Source organism: Paralichthys olivaceus, chromosome 13 (assembly GCF_024713975.1).
Source record: "Paralichthys olivaceus isolate ysfri-2021 chromosome 13, ASM2471397v2, whole genome shotgun sequence".
Lineage (NCBI taxonomy): Eukaryota > Metazoa > Chordata > Actinopteri > Pleuronectiformes > Paralichthyidae > Paralichthys > Paralichthys olivaceus.
This window is the reverse complement of record NC_091105.1, coordinates 20,954,297-20,974,946: the sequence shown is the minus strand read 5'-3', so window position 1 is coordinate 20,974,946 and position 20,650 is coordinate 20,954,297. Positions and strand designations below refer to the sequence as shown.

Here is a 20,650-nt window from a genome sequence, read left to right as displayed (position 1 = left end):
AGACGTTCAAGGTCATTTTCTGAAGGATGTTTGAGTGTCTTGATCTGTTCTATTCAATAGTGAAGCAATCTGATGAACAGTCAAAAAATGTAAAAGCTGACTTGTCCTACAAAAATAGTTTTTCTAAAGTGCATTTAAGATAGTCCATCTGGTGGGCGACTGTGCACAACCCCACCCCAGGGCCATCTTCAATTGTGCATAAAATCCTTAAGATGAAAAACAAAGTAGATTTGTTTCCCCATAAACAGTGTTTTGAACAAATTTCACATTTGGGGCAGTGATGCGGGCATGACGGATGGTGGCTCCTTAAGGCCTCCCCTTCTCAAACAACCAAAGTTGGTCTTATTCTTTTTAAACCAAAGCTGCTTTCAGACATGCACTGAGCTCTGCTTAAGCTCCTGAAACGATCTGAGAACACAAATATCCGAGTGAATGGCTCCAGACATTCTCCTGAGTTTCTCCTACCAGCCCCCCGGTCCAGATGAGTCCTTGTGTGAATACAGCAGGATAGTATCCTAAGAATTCACCACGAGTGAGTTGGTGTGCTGATGTTTTACATGTGATACAAAGCTAAAAAAAGTATAAGTATAAATGTAGAAGAGAGGGACACGGACAAAAACTTCAAACACATAATCTCTGCAGCGGAATTTCTACGTTACGTCCTATATCTTGCATGCTGAGCCCTCATCTGAACACTTTCCTGTTGTTGGAAAGTGTCTGACCACAGAATCTCCTGCCGCATAATTGAAAGGCAAACTCTATAAAAAGTCCAGGCCTTATAATAAAGATATGTTCCGGAGTTCCTGTAAGGCTCAAGTCATATTTGCATCTATTCTCCAATGATATTAACATTGGATAAATGACTTGCAAATGTGCCAGAAGGAAAACGAGCAGGAGAACACACTGGCCCAAATAATTAGAGGTTAATGTTGCTATTACAGATTTTTTATCAGGAGTAATTCCATCTAGCAAGCCATAGAGTGAATTTATAGACATAGCACGAACTATGGAAGCAGAGACAGTAGCCTCGTAGCTCTCGGGTACCAAATCAGATAAGTGTCACCGTGCATTGGGCTGAAAATCCATACTTATAGGAGTTATTTTAGTGACACTGGGCCTTTTGTCTCTCCATAATAACTATGCAGCTCTGACAACGACCCACTGTTCCGCTGGTATTAGCATGCAGATTCTCTGTAGTGCTACACCATTTCTGCCAGTACAGTGTGGATATTGTGTCAGAGGCAGGAATGTGCTGGATGTCCAACTCTGTGGGAGCTGAGCAGCTTAATGGATAGCTGTCAAAGTGGACTTAACAGGAACAGCTGTGTCTTCATCTCACTGGGACTATCGCACTGAAACACACTTTCAACTGAAAACATGAACTGTGGTACTGTAGGGACTGTGAGGTGATGCAACCTGAACATGTCAGGCAGATTTATTTCTGTTCATTGTTTTAGAAGCTCTCGCCCTAAAAACGTGAATTATTAATATAAGCTCTGTAAAGTTGTGTTTAAGCACTGATGCATCGTACACCAGTGAAATTAAGCTGGCGTTTGTTGCTATAACATTGATTTGACTCAGTAGTCGTCACCTCTAAAAACAGAAGGTGGTGAAAGTGACCTCAGAGACGACAATATACAAGAGTTCAGGGAGTAGTTTTCAGTTGCTAATGTACGGTGATCAAGACCCCACACACAACCACATTAATGTGATACACAGTTGCAATGATGACAACACTACTGCAAAAGCCACGACACAAATGCACAATGTTGACAATGAAATGAACAGACTTCTGCTGTCTTTTTGTTTTTTGTGGTCAAGTGAGCCATCGCTTGTCAAAACCCGGTCAAGCCAGTACACAGACATTTTGGATGAATCGTTTTTGGGCGCTTTAAGCCTGATTTATGATGTATGGATCAAGTTAGTAATTCCGCAGCTCTCCTTGTTTCATCTCTAAGCTCCGTTGCTCACTTCCATTGTGCTTTTGTTTTCCGTTGTGTGTGTGCTTTTGTAGTTTTGTTGTGGCTTTTGCAGTTGTGTTGTCAGTTTTGCGTTATGGCTCTTGCTGGTGTGTTTTCCGTTTTTGTGCTAGTGTCTTGGTCAACATACAAACGTCTTTGATCTCAGGTCGGCACCTCTTCCACTTCAGCAGGTTCACCCGAGTGAAGATGTGAAACGTTAGCTCTGCTGCTCCCTGCTACAGCAGGAAGGGCACGGCTGCGTCAAAAGAGCCCATTGTGCTGCTGCTGTGGTTTGTTGTGTGCCATGCAGGCCCGAGCCCATAGATGACCCTTGTTTGTTTCTGCACAGGACTGGGTGAGGCAGATGCGAACCAGAACAATGGCTGCATCTCGACAAAGCCGGCGGTGACTGACTCCACGGGCACTGAGGGCCCCCACCAGCCCTGGACCCCAGCCAGCACAGCTGACCCTGACGCCGCTACGCCACGCCCCCACCTGGCCCGCCTCTTCTCCCGAGATGCCCCGGGCCGCGAGGACAACACCTTCAAAGAGCGACCCTCCGAATCGGATGAGCTACAGACCATCCAGGAGCACAGTGGAGCGGCTTCAGAGTGCGGGTCGGAAACTCCCGAACAGGAACTAGATTAGGCTAGCTTTTTTTTTCTCCCTCTCCTCTCTTTTCTCTTCTCCTTACTCTATCTTTCAGTCTCTCATTTAAGAGAGCGACAAGAACCCCAAATTTGACAAATACAAATATACCAACAACTACAGCTACTACTATGGCATCTGCAAGCAGCTCCGCACAGGCCGCCTTTGGGCTTGGCCGCAGGAAGAAGAACCCCGGCCTTTTGGATCAGATCGGAAAGTTCTTCGGAGGGGACAAAAAGAGGAAGAGCAAGGTGAGAATGCAGGGAGAGTTGAGGTGGGAAAAAAAACTTGACCCCTCTCATTTATCACATTCTGCTGATTCACTCCCAGAACCACTTTTTTTTTTTACTTCTAATTCTTTAAATCTTGTAAGAATTTATTGCAATATATAGAAATGTGGTGGTTTTAATGTTGTTTTCATGGTGAACCTGAGTCTAATACTGTCCTACGATTCATGGTAACTGGCTAGTTGATGAATCAATGCTGGTTAATGACTTTGGGTGGAGCTTGTTTTATTTGATTTTCTTTTATTACAAAGAGGCTGTGATTTTGAATCATTTTTTAGGATATAATTCTATATTGGTCTGTTTTTCTTTAAATGGTACTGACATCAATAGCTTTTGTTTTTAATATATCTCTTGTAAATGTGAAATGATGGACTTTGTTTGCTTGTTACTGTCAAATTACAGTCTGCTTATTAGAACTATTGACAAAGTGGAGATAAGAACAGCTATGTTTCAGTTCAGGTAAAGATGATGACGGTGGGAATTGATGCTGATATAATTAAGATATGATGCTGGTACATTTTCAAGGCTTTGGGAATTCTTTAGAGCGCTAGTGCTGCTTCGTTGAAAATTTGTGTCTTCGATTCCTTTGTCTCTTTGGGCCACAGGGAGGTGCTTTGCTGCAGTTTAAACAGTATAGCAGTCTGCAAAGTCACTTTCTAAATTAATGATTATATTATTCTATAAATGATCAGAGAGGGAGTCAGTGTATATTAACATATAATGATATGCAGTATATTTCAGTAGGAGCATATTATCAACCCCCTTCTTTGGGAATATATACAGGAGGCTGCAACTCATAAAGTAAGAGCAGGTTTATCTAATCTGTTAGACAAGTAATCCTGAGCCTGCATTACTTTTTAATCAGTCTGTATTCTAGTGAGGTCAGGATAGCAAAGAATAATGATAAGTAAATATTAAACTTTATTAATCAGGTCTACTTTGTCAAAAATAAAGAAGAAAGTAGCATGTTGTGTTGGCTTATTGTTACTGTGGTGAAATTTATGTTTGTGCACCTGGCACCAGTTTATCCACCACTTCACACAGACTGGGATCTACTTCTAGTCATGATGGACTGCCTGGCACTGTTATTAAGAACCAGACTGCAGCTTTGCTGGTTCCACGCCTTTCCACTCCACAGGGCCCTTCACTCAGTGATGCCATCTGGAGGTGGTGTTGAAACTGGGATTCCAGCCTCAGTGCCAAATGTGGTGTAAATGTTCAGGGACACCATTGAGCATTCATTGTAATCCTGAAAAACACTGTACTGCAACAAGCTGAGGCTGAATCCCACAGCCTCTTATAGTGATTTCAGGAGGAAGGCCTGGCAGTGTTATAGCCCCATTATGAGTCACATCTGTACAGCTGAAACATGGACGTCCCTGATGAAAGCTATGTTACAGAGAGCTAAATCCTGATAATAACGTCCACCATTTCTAACCCTTGGAGCACTAATCAGTGCTTTGGCAAAGAAATCAAAGAGCAGGATGAAAATATGCAGTCCCCCCTCATGCCTTATGTCAGCTATGAAAAGGTGTTCAGTTTAAGATTCAGGATGAGAAGTCTCAAGTTTCATTCATGCTCAATTTCGTCTGTATTTGTGGGCGTTTTCTCAAAGCTTACAGCCAAAATGAAGCAGTACCACCTGAAATCGTGGGGGGCAGTGTAGCCAATTGTTCAGGCGAGATGACCATAAGACACAAGGAAGAAATGTCATCAATGGCCGTACTTTTTGAGACTGCATTTTTTTTAAAGAAACGACAGGCATCTGTACGATATTTGAGCATGGCACACGGACAAACTCCTCCACCGTTGCCATGTTTGAATTCGTCAGAAATGATCATCTCTGCACTGCCCTCTAGTGGATGTATTGTTTCACAACCAACCGAGGTGTTAGCTTGTGACAGTTTTATCATTCGAAGCGGCAGCATAAACAAGCCTTTAGCATGAGCCTGTTCTGCTGTTCAGAGGATTTTGCTTAGCTTTTTGTGAAAACTGTTACTTCTTGAAATGTTCAGGGAAAATGTCAACAGAACAAGTTGTGAAGCTTTCAATCAACATTTATGCTCGTGATCAATTTTCTGCAGTATTTTTTTGTTTTTGTTTTGATTGTTCTCTTTTTGCCACAAGAAATATGTACATTTCTCTCCATATTAATGACGGTTTACTAAAAACTAAAAAAGCTGTGCAAAGATATTTATATATCACATATATATATATATATATATATATATATATATATGTGTATTCACCAAGGGTTTGCCTTCAAATGATGAGTGTTAACATCTCAACTTCTCAAGTAAATGACAGACAGGTTTGGCCCACCTCTGTTGCCTAGCAAAGTAAAAACAGGCTGCGTTAACTTTCTGCTGCAAACACTTATTTTTCTAGAAAGAATTCATCATGGAAACATTTTATTTAGCTGTACACAGATTCCCCACACATATTCTCTGATGTGTTGGCTGCAGTGTTCTTGGGAAGATTGTGTCCTTGCTTGCTGTTATGGATTATGCTATGCATGTTTATTTCAGTAAAGCTGATTTTTTTATGCTTTAAGGCTGTGGTGCCATTTACCATCTGATTGCTTGTGCTTTTTTTGCTTCTTTTTTTTTTTTTTACGTATTTTGGCTGATTTACTATATTATTAACCTAAGCCTGAGCTTTGACAAAGTGTTAAAATGATGAAAAGAGAGACAAAAAAAAAAAAGAAAACCAACAAGCACCAGACTCAGGATGTGAAACGACGGCAGGAAATCAGCATTTAAATGCTAGCAGTTTTTTTATCATTTCAAATTACAGGGGTAGCTAATTGGAGAGGAAATTAAGTTTGCGTGAACATTAGTAAAATAAAAAAAGCGACTTATAAAGAATAAATGCTGATTTGCATCTGAATTTCTTGAATGGCAAAATAATCAGGTCTATATTAAGAGGCAGGAGTGATTTATTTTCTATGAGCAACCTTTTTCTGCTGAACAGAAACCAAAACCTGTGTGACACTGTCCTCTAACCCCCGGGGTCTCAGATGGAGCCCCACATCAGCTGTAGCTCACCTCAGGTTCACATGTCTTTGACCCAGTGGGAGAGTTTGAATGGATCGCTGCTGATCCCGACTCTGTAACGCCTTCCACTCTTGTAACCGTTTGTTTCTGTTCCTAACCTGATCCTGTTCAGAGTTCTTTTTCTTTTTGGATTACTGCTTGATTAAAACTCTTTAACAACACTTGTTTTTTTTGTTTTAATTCATGTCTTAATGTCTCAGTTTTTTACTCTTATTCTCTTGTGAAAGTGTGATGAATTGTTCTAACTGCTCGGCTAACACCTGTTAACAGTCAGCCGCTCTGATTCGATGACTCAAATTTTTTAAAATGTTATATTTGGCCCTTTGAGACTAAGAAAAGCAACTAGATGTACGATGCTTAACTTTGAATATTCATTCAGCGTGTCTGGGCTTTGTTTGCAGTGTCACTCTCAAGATTATAGACACCAAGACGAATAAATATATTTCACAGTTGAGTCAGTCAGTAGCATTTATATTATGCAAAACAAAAGAAATTATCAGAGGAGGTTTAATGGAAAGTGGAGCTACTGTTCATCTCCCTTCTGATAGTTGGGAGTAATGGATGACTGGCTTGAGTTGTTTTTTGAGCCTAAAGAGGAAACAGCGAGAGGAGAAAATAAAATAAACCTTTCGCTCTTTCACTCTTTCACTCTCGATGTGACGAATGAAAGGGTCAGAACTCACCGCAGGCTCCTCGTCCGTGTTTCCTGGAGACGCGTGTGAATTTGAAGTCATTAATTTAGACTCACTAGTGATTAATCTAAAATTTGCAGAAGCAACTTTGTGTTAATGTAACCAGCAGCATGTTCGCAAGGGTTCGGCCTCTTGTGAGTTCTGCTCGCAGATTCAGTCAGTGCTGGCTTATTTACATTTCTGTGTTCAGATGCTAAAATATGCAATTGTATTCATCTCCAGTAGCCAGGCGCCCTGACACAGGAGGTTGTTACACTAGACAAACACAAGGAGCTTGGAGAGACTCTTATTTTAATTGAATTTGATTTAAAGAAAAGCTGCAAATGATTGATACTGGAGAATCAACAGCAGGCCTGCTTTATCGGTCACACATTAATAGAGCCAGTGAAATCTCTGCGTATGTAGCCTCTGAGTTCAAGAAATGAAAAGAGCAAATGTTATTCAAGCATTTAATTTTGATTGTGCTGCTATGGGCTTCTTGGCAAATGTTTAAACAAATGAACCTTAAGAGACTGTGTGAAAATTAGTTGGGTGGGGAGGAGGCCTGAACATGTGCCTTAGTTAAAAAAAGAAAAGAAAAAGATACAACAGCTTCCCCAAAAAGTATAGTTTCATCCATCAGTTATCCCAGGGGGAGCTGGAGCCCGTCCCAGTTGACACTGGGCACAAGACGAGCTACACCCTGGACAGGTCACCATTCTATACAGCACAGATTCAGACCTAAGCCTGAGCTTTGTCAGTATCAACATCCGTCCTGAGTGATCCGCATCATACTAGTGTGAACACACTCAAATGTATCCTCAATGCTTCCTGAGATCCGATCACACAGATCATTTTGCGACCACACTCAAACTTTTTCAAATGTGTGAAATCTTTCTCCAAGTCCATCTCATCAATTCATTCCCGCAGACACTCACACACCTACACACAAATGTCGTCGTGGACATCTGTAAACTCAACTAAAATATAAACACAAATAAAACATTATTTGGTCTTAGCGAACACAAATGACTGTCATGATTATTTTCACATAGAGCTGGGAAATGAATCATAAATGACCATTCATTCAGGTGTGAATACCTGAAGGGATAGTTCACCAAAAAATGAAATTCACTCATTACCCACTCACCACTATGCCGATGGTGGGGTGGGTGAAGCCTTTGAGTCCACAAAACACTTCTGGGTAAACAGCATTTCAGCTGAATCCAAGAAAATGTAGGTAAGTAGTGACCTCTTCTTTAGACGTAATAAAACAAAACAAAAAAACATTATGGCTGACGCCACACTGCTTGTGAGGTGTCACCCAAGTGTCAGCAAACCCCCACATTCATATTGGTCTTGAAACAGCATCATTTACTCTGTGTCTTAAGCGTACAAGTCCACCGGAAGTGGCGATGCTAGCGGACGTGCCACAGAGGAGAATATCAGAGGACATTTAGGTTTAAAACACGATGTAAATTATGCTGTTTCGAGTCTAATATAATTGTCGGGGCTTGTGGACACCTGGATGACACCACACGAGGAGTATGGAGGCATTTTATGTTTTTTCTGTCGTTTTGCTATGTCTGAAGAAGGAGTTGCATTGACTTCAATTGTATAAACAAAGTTTATCCCTGAGATTTAAGAAGCTTAAACATTTCATCCACTCCTCCATCTGAATAGTGGTGAGTAGATATTCAGTGAATTTTCATTTTTCTGTAAACTATCCCTTTAACACTGCACACTTGTGATCATATCTCTCAGATGTTAACACCAGGTCTAAACAGAGCTACAGAGAGTCTCCAATTATCCTAAATACCAAATAGATTTGACATAATTTTGACATTAAAAATAATGATGTACTGTAATTTAAAACCTTTTGATAACATAACACAAAGGAAATATGGCCAATTTAAAAATGTATCTTAAAATAAACTTAACCCCCTTAACTTTTCATACAGTCCCTTAGAAATGAGTTTTTACCTTATCAGTCCTGAACGACAGCACAGATAAACGTTTAATTAACCTTTTTACTCTGTGCTTGATCTTGCGGCTGCCATTAGAGTCTATTTCCACTGCCAGACACATCGCTATGTTTGTCAGGCAGATCGATGGCCCAGCACTACCTCTGTAAGTCAACCTGAAAAAGTGCAACTACAAAAAAAGGATATTCTTAATAGTTGAACGTAATAATTACTGTGGACCACAGGTGCAAGGGCTGATATGTACAGTTCACGTGTGAAGCTGCAGAGACGCTGACACCTGGAGCTTCCTAACAACCAGGGGGGCATGACTGTGTGGGATAGAGAAGTGCTGCTTCCTCGCATGAAGGTCTTCGCTAATGATGAAGATAACCATTCTCAACCATCTCCAGCTCTTCCCACTTCAAACTTGATTATCAAACATCATTCCTAATAAAGCAGGCTCATGGCCAGGCAGCGACCTCTGACCTCGAAGGAGACGGCTGCGATCATTAACCCGCACTTTGTAAATAAGCTTCGGCCCGGGGACGCATTGTTCTATCTCTATCTGCGTCCTGAATCCTGATTTCTGCCATCGCCCTCCTCGTTTCCTCCGGCAGAGTTAGAGGAGAAGGTCGACACCACACATCTGTCCGTAAAAAATGCAATGACAGATTTTTTCAGGCCACATGGGGGCAGCAGAAACAAGTCACCTATTAATAAATTAAGTTGATACAGGGATAAATGAAAAGGTGATACCTAGACATCCGCCATTGAGGGAATTAATAGGTTGGGTGTTACATTTGTGCACATCCGTATTTTTTGCAACTCCACTAGCTCATTTTCTCAATGACAAAAACAGCAACACTATTATTAGGAAACTCAAAGGAAGGATGTTTCTACACTGATTGTGCACAAAATTGTGTGTGTGTGTGTGTGTGTGTGTGCGTGTTACAGGCAGATGAAAGTGAGCTGTTTCTCATCTCTTCACCTTCTTCTTCTTCTTTCCTCTCTTACACAAACACACCTGAACCACTTCTCAGACATCAAACAGGGTCAATGATTGCAAATGGAGATTTTGAGGAGAAATTTAAACAGCCAGACGGCAGCAGCGGTGGCGGCACAAAATACTGAACACTTACAAAAACGGCTTTAAATTTAGCAAGAGGAACAAAGTTTAATAACAGCTCAGACTTGGCAGAAGTGCCTCCGGGCCACATCTGAAGATCTGAAAGTGTCCATTAAGAGTATGGCACATCGGAAACATCACATCCAGACAAATATGTGTACATTTTAAATCATATTTGGATGCATCTGCTTAAACTGAGTGAAACATCATGTGTGACGTCATGAGAAGATACACAGGTTGTTATTTTTTTCTCTTTCAAATGGAAGAATAAAGACAGAAAAGGGTTTTAAAGAAGAGAGGAAATGCTCAGCAGAGACTCATTCACATCAAAGGGCTGGAGTTGAGAGGCACCATCCAGGATTCATTGAGCTTCATTTCATCTCCTGTTTCTTCTCTCATCTCTTGTTCTTTTCTGCCCCAAACAAAAGGTGAGGTCACCAAGGCTGCTCTATTTTCTGTCTCCTACCATTTTTCTTTCTGCCTCCATCATTTGCATCTGGTCAAACAACACACACACCGACACACACAGAGTAACAATCTGGAGAGGACATAATTAAATGGGGTCACTGTTGAAGCACTGAGGAAGCTGCAGGAGCTGAATACACATTATGACAACAGACATCATATCGTCGAAATAGTCATTATTATAAATCTACTTTTGCTGGATATTACAAATTGACAGAAACCTCTGGCATCAGTCATAAAAACCAAGCCCACCCCCCTTTCAAGCTGTGATTTTGTGTGTTCGTTGATCCATTTTCATGAAAACCCCCCAAAAAGACAGTAAAGGTGGCACATAATGTAACAGCGCACGTCTCTCACATTGTGCGGCGATGGCACTGCCGATATTTTCCTCCCTTTTGGTACCTTTAAGCTCTTTGATGTGAAATAATGGGTGTGAATCATCAACAGTGCGGCCTACACCTCCCCCCGTACACACACATACGCACACTGATGTGAACACACACATTTTTCCTCCTGGATTAATGGGGTCACAGAGAAACGGGCTGAATGAGGCAACATTAACTGAAAAGACTGGAAATACTGAGTGGGTGGAAATTTGTTTGTTATTTTCCTCCTCACATGAGCGGCAGGTTGTTGATGGCGTTTGGTGTGAGAGGAATCATACCTTTCACCTTTTGTGTCCGAGCTGTTTGCATTAGTTATTATATTAACATATTTTCTTCTCTGTCTTTTCTTATGCGCACCAGTTTTTTCGGGCCCTAAAGACAGAGGGTTCTGTTCTGCGCTCGTCTTGGTAAACTCTGACTTTGAAGCATGTGGCTGCATTGATGATAATTCATTTTCTTGGTTAAGATAAAGCCAGGACAAGAAAATGCAACTTTCATATGAATTTGTCAAATGTCACTTTTGACCCACACAAATTCAGAAGTGCTCGACACCAGACTTTATAGCCACTACAGCCATTTAAAATAATTTTTTGCCTCTCACATCTGAATAGGGATGAAAATGGTTACAGGTCTCACACTATGATGATGAAGTTACAGATGGTTGGTTTTACCATTTCTATAATTACCGTAATTATCATGGTGATTGGTTGACAGCAACTCAGGCAGTTTCAGAGCTAAAGATTTAGTTCAGTTGTCATCAGTCTTCTTTGCCGTCAGGAGGAACCGAACGATGGAACACGCTGCTACTTAATTTGCTTTCTTCAGTCTCATCATGATAATCTTAAATGACTTCTCTAGCGAGCTGAAGCCTTCCTTCTTCAGTGTGATGGTGCACATTTGATACAGTGCTTTTATTTATGATAACTTCACTCATGTTTTGAACATTTTCAGATCCTTTTTGCAATTAAACTGATAAACCTGATAATTGTGGTCACTATAATTGTGATACATACATTTCATATCGTTTCATGTTTACACCTTAATCCCTTTTCTTTGCTCTTCAATAATTTCCAAATATTGGACAGAGGTGACGAGATGTTTCTTAAATGCTCTGAAAATGAGTACAACACTATATTTTTTACAGTGTCCATGCTTTTCTCCACATTCCCATGTCAGAGCACATGAACGCACCAAAGTTGGAGAAACGGCTTCACGACTCAGGACATGGGACCTTTGAGGAGCATTCAAATGCAGTTTATAAATATCTGAGGGTGGATGGAAGTTAGCAGGAGATTTATGTCTAAGTAGAGTAGGCAGCATGGAAATATATTCAAATTCTCAGGTGCTACCTCTCAGCAGCCACGTTTCTGTGGTTTGCAAGGTTAAGAAGTTCAAACCTTAATTCAGTAAAGTAACTCTTTACACTGGTGTCGGAACAGATAGTGATAATAAGCAGACTTCAAAAACATTGAAAGAAAAGTTTTAAGAAATTTAATTTAAAATAAAGTATCCAACATCATTGTGCAGCAGATTATTTCCTCCCTCCACTGTTACAAACCCCAGCTACGTGCACACCACCACACGTGGCACCTGCTCTAAAGCACTGGAGCCTGATCCATATCGAAAAGGACATGCATCCTATTAATGTTGATCTACTGTACTGAAGTCAAATATTACTGTCTTCAGTGATTATAAAGATAAAGTTATTACCTAACCTAAAAAATAATTCAAAATTCAATTCAGAACTAAATGATTGTTAAGTAATCTCATTTATGCAACAGTTCTGAGCCGCTGTTGTTTCCCATCAGCCACCTCCTGTGGTGCTATGGCAACATGTCATTTTGGTGCTTTTGTTTTCATCATTCAAAAGGTAAGTAGAACAGGGCGGCCTGTTCAAACAGGAGTTTTTTCAGCTATTCATTTATTTCATTCCCAGGAGGTAAATAAACTCTTTTGTAACAGTGTTGCGTCTTCATCAGTTAAGACACACATTTTACACTTCATGGTTTTCAGTATTTGAGGAAGCATTTCACTCTCAAGAGTTTAAGCCCAAGTAAATATTGTTTTGTGCATGAACATACATTTTACACACATGTCACATGTTTCCTTTCCTCTCCTCTCCTTTCGTTTCCAGGGATCTTTCAGGGGTGCTCTCTCTCCAGGCCCTCAGAAAGCATCTGCGACCTCCCCTCGTAAGCGTGGAGCCGAAAACGCTGTGGTCCATTTCTTCCGCACGATTGTGAGTAATGCTCAGAATGAACTCCATTGATCACTCACAGTGTCTCAGGTCAGACACTTCTGTCCTTTCCCTATGTGTTTGTTCCTCCTGGTCTCTCACTAACTCTGATGAATCTCTGTCATTAACTCTTCTTCAGGTGTCCCCTGCCCCTCCTAAGTCCAGGGTGAGTTTGATTCACACTGATCCTTTTCTATATGTGCATACACACACATTAATATACATATTTACAGATGTAGAGGACAGCAAATGTACAAAACACAGTAAATGTACAAACCTTTAAGGACAGACATTTGAGTCTTTATCTCCAGATCACTGAATCTCCAAAACGAAATACAACAATCAATCTGATCTTGCTCAGAGACAAAATAAACATGTTTTAAATATTTATGTCCCGGTGTGCACTTTCCACCATTTACACACTGCATTTACGCCCTGAACCTATAATTGTGCACAATAAATATGACAAATGTGCAAAGACATACAAAGTGCATCTTGAGAAATCCTTCAACATTTTGTGAACAGTGAATGTGTTGTTTGTGTTTGGACGAGCAGATTGATCCCTTGCCTAGCCTAGCTTAGCACAACCACTAAGGTACAGGGTGAAACTGCTAGCCTGCTTCTGTCTACAGGGACAGTGTTTATTTAATACAAACTGAAGTTAAAACAAATACAAATTGCAGTGGCAGGAAGTTACTGCCCGGTTCAAACCATAGACTGTGTATAAAGATGGACGACATGACAGCTGCCCAAAAGTCAAGCCAAAGTGTCTCAATCGCCACCTGGTGGTTGGCTGCAGTATAGTTCATAAACCCCACCTCCTCCACGTTGGCCATTGGGGCATGGACCAAACTAATTCAAAGTGCACGTCTAATACATCTTTCACTATGACTTACTTATCATTTGAAGCAGTTCTTATCACAGATGTATGTTCAAGTGTAATTAGTCATATACAAATTGACCTGACCGATCTGAGATATTTAACTTTACTTTTGTTCAACAGGAGGAAACTCATTGTCCAACCTTAATACACAGTCCAAGGTTCGAACAAATGACAGATCATCATTTTGTAGGGTCTGGAGGTGCATATAGGGGACATTGATTAAGAGCAGTGTTCTAGCTGTAACTGAACTATACAGACATGGAGGAGGTATCTACTTTGTCATCTAACACTATATAAGATTAGGAGTTTATATGGTGACTGTTTCCCATGAGGACTGTCACTTTATAGGGTTTCACTGTGTATTTAATGCATTTATGTCTTGCTGCTGAAAGTCACTAAACTTGTGTCCTTTTCAATGTGAGCATCTGCCTCGCTCCTCTCTCCTCCCCCCCACATATCTGCCCTCCTTCCCTCTGTTCCTCATCTGCTCCTGCCCCCCCGTGACCCTGTGACTTCTCCCCCTCCTGGACGGACCCTCCTACCTGCCTCCTCTCCTTCCCATCCTGCCTTTGTGCTGAGTAAGCCCCACATTTCTATTTTGTCCCCTCTGTCTTTTACCTCCTGTGCTTGTCTCTTGTTTCTCTACACACACAGTGGACAGGACTAGCAGCCAAGATGGGCCTGGTAGGTTTGGTTTGTCTGATGAAACTGAAGCAAGGGCGAGTGAGGCCATCCTCTAAAACTGCCTTCTGAGTGTGACGCCCGTGGTTCCATTTCCATTATGTCTCCATCAAGCACTTTAGCCGTAGTAATCTGTCCATACATCAGTGATTACAGCCTCACTTCCCTCCGACTTCAGTCCATTTTTAAACAGATCATCTCCATTTCGTGGCTTTTTGTGCCGCCTAACTTGTCCATATCACGAGCATACATTTTTATATTCATGACAACACAGGCATCACTCCTCTCTTCATTATCCTTGTTTCATTTCTAAATTCCTCTGCGACTAGCTGAAGTGAGGCTGCCTCCTGCTTTTAGTGACATTATCAGCACTTCATTCAGGCTCCTGGTGATTGTACGTTTGGGAGCGTGTGTTTGCTTAATCTGAATCATGTCGCAGCTCAAGGGTGGATGGGCTTAAAGATTGAAATGCTGTGGACGAAGGAGACACTGCTGAAGGAGAAACTAGAAACTCTGTAGATCGCATACCTAGTAAAGATACACATAACTAGTCAAATAAAAAAAAAATATGTTAAATAAAGTGAAATCAAATACCTGCATCTGTCCCCTCAATAGAAATCACACACCAATATTTAACAGGTTCTTTCTGGACCAATACCACATGCTTCCACCAAGTGTCATAGTAATCCATCCTGGTGTTTTTGTGTAATCATGCTAATAAACAAACAAACAACAAACAAACCAATGAGCAAACAAACAGACAGGGTGAACATGTAACCTCCTTGGTGGAGGTAATGATAGTTTTCATTTGGGCTGAATTCATGGCTGTCTGAGGCTGTCTATCTCTTTTCCTTTCTTTCTTACTAAGCCTGAATCTAACATCTAGTTACTTCAGCTTTCCTTGGCAATATGTTGTAGTCAGTCGTTGCATGCAATGGTTCAAAAAGGACAAGAAAGTTTTGCCTTTGATTTTAAATCTGTTTTCAATCTGCAAACCGAAGCTTTTCCATCTCAGTAGAGCGAATATCTCAACCGAGGCCAAACAGCCAGTGAACACAATTATACTGTAAAAGTAGGGAGGAACTGGATTGCACCAGAATCAACATCTTGTTCTCGCAGATCTTTTCAGGTTTTTAGAGCACACGCTGGAAAAGCAGGTTTTATGTATTATTTCTCTCCTGACTTTTCTATTTGTCTTTTATCATCCCCTCTCCCCACTGAACTGAAAAGTAATAAAGGGCTCCATGCAACATCTCGGTCCCCTGCCAAACAGCTCCAACACTCTCTGAACACACTCTCTGTCTCTTGCAGGGTACCCAGAAGTCACAGTCTAAAGCCAAGAAGGCCAGTGCAGGGGACGGAAAAGGCTCCCTCACTAGGATCTTCAAAATGGTAAAGAAATCAACTGTGTCTGAAAGTTACATCCAAGTGGCTCCTCTAAACCTTTTTATCGCTCAAGGAACTGAAATTGAATTGAATATTTCATTAATCACTTTCTTTGCCTTTTTTTTTTTTCTGCCGCAGTGATGATAGCAGCAGCAGAGTGAGTAACTGATACCTGGTGTAGTTGAGTTGAAGTCACTGCACATTCGTACAACATTGATATGCTTAGAAGACATCCTAATCTCATCACTACTGCAGCTGCAGAATAATAAGAGGCTTTTAGAAGCCAGATTGATCATCGTGCACGCTACCAGCTTTTACGCCAGCTCTGCTATAATCATGCTGTGGATGGTAGATTCAGTTTTGTTAAGGGTCCAGTGGGGGCTTTAGCTAACGTACTTTAACTGCTTTACAGGGAAGAGGTTGCTTGTGCACAATATATAATACAGCAATATCTACAATGACTTGCCAAGCTCCGTGAGCTCCTTCAGGCGCTTTGGTGGACTCACTGCACACAAATCTTAGAGGAATATAAAACTAAATATCAGACTCCCTCTGACCTATTGTGCTCATATTGAAAATCTTTTTTATTTGCAGTCTATGACATCTTCTAAAGTTTGTTTTACTACCCTACCACACATAAAAGCAATAACAGGGACAATGACAGCAAATTCATGAGCTAGATTGTTATATATTTGTTCTGGGGTTTTTTACGTCTTAATTCAACATAAACAAAATGTGTCCCTACCACACAGAACAATTATATAGAAATCATAGGAAAATGAATCCATGTTTTCTAAGTCACTTAAATGTTAATAATATAAAACTTTAAGTTATAATTGCTTTTAGTGTCTGTGAATGCAAATGATTTGTAAGCCGGTTCAAAATGGTTATAATGTCCTGTCACTGATTTATAAGTAACCCTTTGTTTATTAGCTGCCATAGTGCACGTCCGAAAGCAGCTAGTGTGTCTGTGGTGATCGTAGAATATCAGACTTTTAAAGTAAGAAATTAGTGGTGAAATAATCAATTCCAAGTCGAAGAAAAACTGAAATGTCAAAACTGCTCAGAGCACAGATGGAAAGTATGACTCCATTCTCCTGTTGGGACTAAAGTGACCTGAGGGATTCAAACGCCCACAGAGAGACTTTCAGGACATTTAGTCTGATACTGCGTGTCACACTGACTCAGGCCTGCTTCAGACCACTGTACTCACAGCCACTCAACTTTTTAATTTAAGAGGCGCTTCTCATAAGTTGATTTGTTTTTATACTAGATGCCATGAACAAGAGTGGCAGCTCCCATGCTCTGCCATACGTCTCTGTCAGTGTTTCATCAGCCTTGCTCTCTCGTGGCACCTGAGATTACTTAGTTTAGCAGCCACATACTGACGATGGACAGAAATCCAAATTTCCCTGGGGCTGCGTCCTCATCTGTAGTGGTTAACTGTTGTCACTAATCTACATGAGAGTAAACAGTTGCGGATATGAAGAACTTCTGGGACGCTGGTTTCAAATCTCTCTGATAGCGCTGGATCCTGCCGTCACACCATCACTGCGCTCGGATGACATTACGTTACAAATGGAAATGAGCACAAAGCCACATTCACTTTTAATTAATGTCTCACTCTTAGTTTCTATTCATTCACTGCTTTCAGATTTAAATCTCAGTTCACTTGCTGTATATAGAGTTTTCCTCTTTCATGACAGACAATGGATTTTATTTGAGGAAAAGCTCAGAACAAAAGCTCAATCCTCAGTCTTGATTTGATGAGGAGGAATAAAAAAGCTTCCCATAATATGGATTATCTTCTCGAGCCATCCATAAAGATTGGTCTCATTTGTATAATCTTTCTTTCTCTCTTCCGGAGTCCTCTACCCTTCCTGTTTCGTTTTTTTAAAATCTGAATCAGAGAGTGGAAAGGGAAAAAATACAATGTGGTTTCAGAGATGGCTTTGTAATAAACACAGAACATCTTATCTGGAACAAAGAAAAGGGGAAAGAGGGTGTTTTTGATTTTCTCTGAAAACCTCAAGGACACATTTGCAGGATCTGTGAAACAATATGTTCTCACAACTTTACCTCTGGTCCAACTCTGCAACTCTATTTTCTCTCATGGGACAAAAACAGCACAGACTTGCTGTAGCATAAACCATTTTCTATAAATAGAAATATAATAATGTAGTAAAGTTATGAGAAAAAAGAGGTTTTTGAGAATACTGAAACATTTCCCTTCACCTGAGTGTCTGCATCACATTCCTGACTGTTGAGTTACATAGGTTGTATTGGTAGGTGTTACATCTACCTGTTCACAATGCATTGTGGGATACAAAGAGTTCACTATGTAGGGTATAAAAATGAACTAACCTTTCCAACAGCACTCGAGAATGGCAAAGTCACTACAGAGTGATCAGTGAGTGATTTCAGTCTCAGCCCGCATGAAACCGCTGTTCTTCCTCTCATCTTTTTCACACAGGAAGTGACAAGTTTTCCAGACAGCTAATGTTTTCAAATTGTGTATGATATGTCATCAATGGCGAAAATGGCGAACTCTAGGTTAATTGCCGGTAGACGTGTTTATACTGAGGTGAACACTCTCATCGCATCTTGAGCGAAACGACCAATGGGCCAGACCCCCCCCCCCAAAAGAAGAAACATCACAGTGGTTCTGTAACACCAGACATGCAGGGCTGCCACCTCCACAAACATCTCTAACATCTGATTACGTCTTGTGTGTTTTGCAGGGAAGCAGGAGCGCTTCTCCAGCCAAACGCTGAGGTCCCTCTCCGCTCGACACCCCCTTCCAACAGCTCGAGGGCAGACGTTCAAGAACACGGGACTAACGTGGGGGAGAAAAGAAAAAATAAAGAGGAGGAAAAGGAGGAAACCTTGTCACCCGCTTACACTCGACCTCCCCTCCACCTCTGATAACACTTTAATGTTTCGCTAAATCCCTCGCCTATCCTTACCCCCTCCCCCCCCCCACTCGCCTTGGCTGGTCGATAGCGACACAATCTGTTGCCCCCCTCCCCCGCAACCCTCCCTGCATGCGTTGCGCTGAGTAGTCGTCATCATCACCGCCTTGAACTGTTTGCTGAAGTTGACCCTGAATCCGCTCACATGTGCAGCCTGAATGACCCCCGCCGTGGCTCTCTCCACCTGATACGTGTGCTGCTTGAGTTTCTGTGGACGTCTCACATAGTTTCTCTAAAATTAAAATAAAGGTGGCTGAACTGAAGCACACCCGGAGCAGTTGAAAGCTGAGGCCGGTGCAAGTCCGACTGACTTGACCGTCATTGCCGCTCGTTGACTCGGATGAAAAGGCCGGGTGGTTTCTGTTTTTAGTAAAGAGCGATTTTCTGTCTTGTCGCGCTGTCATTCGTCAAACGTCTCAAACCTTGTGTTTGATTCTTTTCTAATAATATATTTAACAGTTTTCACATTGTCATGAGAGCCATTGTCTGTTTTCTTTCCACCCTCGTGTCTTTAGCTGTCGCTAAGTGTCCTGTCTTGAATGTCATGTCGATCTTTGTTTGTCGTTACGGCTGGCTTTGGGTTTTTTGTAGTGAAAGATAACTTTCTAAAATCAAGATCCTTTAGTAGCCGCCGTAAGCAGTAGATCAAATATTTGTTTCTAATGCGTCGTTTCTTTTTCAGTCCACGAGATAATGATTTACCTTCCTTTCCACATGTAGAACTAAAGAATTTAGTAGTCAACTATTTTCCATTTTTCAAACTTTCCGACTCTTCCATCTCTGCTTTAGTCTTCTACATGTTTGTAAGCACAGCACAAGTGCCTTTTCCTCCTGACTACCAAAAAACAATGTGCTGTGTCTCCTCTTTGTGGATAATTATAAAAACAACACAATTTCAAGAAGGTGCTCTGTAACTAACTCTGTATTGACACCTTATTAAGTGTTGACTTGAAAACGTGCACGTTGTCTGACAGCACTGTACCACTCGTGCTGTTCCAAACATCCCCTCTTTCCCGACGCAGGCCTGTGTGTGAAGTGTGGCGTCCGCCTCTCCTTCAGTTTGTGCGTGCTTGAGCCTCATTGAGTGCTGTGTAGTGTTTGTTACTCCCCCCAGTGAACGAATGTAAAGATCCTCCTCATTATTGTATGTGTAATAAAACATGACCAGCCCCTTAACTGAGAATGAAAAATAAATAAAAATGATAAAACCAACTCTATTTTCTGTCTCGTGGAGTATGTGCGTTGTTTACCGCATTAAAAGTGAAGTGACTTGTGATTCTGGGTCGGGTCACAGCTCCACAGCGAACAGAGGTGTGACATTGTTTCTTTCATTAAGCCGCTGAGTGAGTGATCGTTATTCATGATACTGAGCTGCAGCAGCCGGAGCTTCTTCAGGCTCAGGTATAATCACAGTGTTAGAGCTGGGTAAACCCTGTGAGAGTCTGAGGGAAGACAGAGGGCAATGATTCTTGGTCTAATCGACTATATATCCAAATGTGATTGTTTATTGCAGCCCAACAGTTTATGATACCATGAGACAGGAGTTTACAACTCTCTTAATATATCACAGCAATATTTATTTTATCCTCCACTGTGGAAAAACAATGGACGTACACAGTAATATCCCTGGAGTGTGTGATTTTATGTGTTTGATTTGCCAGATCAGTAACTTGCAGGAAGATTCTGACTTCTGCCTGAAGACAGTAAAATTATTATTATGGATGGCCGTGGACCACAGGTCACTGATGTCTGTAAGGTTTCTCCTGGTGCTGCGGGTGGTGTTTGTGCTCTAAACACAAGTGGACAGCTCTGAGTGCCTTCACACCTGGCATTAAGATGTGGCCCAACACGTGATCGTGATCCTTCATATGTGGCCCAGGACGTATTTGTGTTCACACTGCTAAGAGAATGTGAACACGCAGCCCAGA

The 20,650-nt window shown here is 41.3% G+C and overlaps 2 protein-coding genes across 7 annotated transcripts in view; both read left to right on the top strand.

The window, feature by feature from the left end:
- The window catches only part of LOC109632023 (myelin basic protein-like), a 48,369-nt gene extending 45,640 nt beyond the window's left edge, over positions 1 to 2,729 (top strand). The window contains exon 4 of the mRNA XM_069537764.1: positions 2,311 to 2,729. Coding sequence (XP_069393865.1) covers positions 2,311 to 2,609 — 299 coding nt within the window. The 3' untranslated portion in view covers positions 2,610 to 2,729. The remainder of the gene's footprint in view (positions 1 to 2,310) is intronic.
- On the top strand, positions 2,395 to 19,939 carry LOC109632071 (myelin basic protein-like). Of its 6 annotated transcripts, XM_020091185.2 has the most exons (7): positions 2,395 to 2,860; positions 12,699 to 12,803; positions 12,940 to 12,966; positions 14,338 to 14,367; positions 15,676 to 15,756; positions 15,889 to 15,907; positions 18,492 to 19,939. In XM_020091185.2, exons 1-6 carry the CDS (start codon positions 2,741 to 2,743, stop codon positions 15,889 to 15,891), a joined length of 366 nt encoding a protein of 121 aa, XP_019946744.1. In that variant the 5' UTR covers positions 2,395 to 2,740; the 3' UTR covers positions 15,892 to 15,907; positions 18,492 to 19,939. The 6 variants fall into 6 exon arrangements, with proteins under 6 accessions (XP_019946744.1, XP_019946746.1, XP_069393867.1 ...); XM_020091187.2 differs by lacking the exon at positions 14,338 to 14,367 and having other exon boundaries at positions 15,685 to 15,756; XM_069537766.1 differs by lacking the exon at positions 14,338 to 14,367.
- Positions 19,940 to 20,650: the final 711 nt, after the last annotated feature.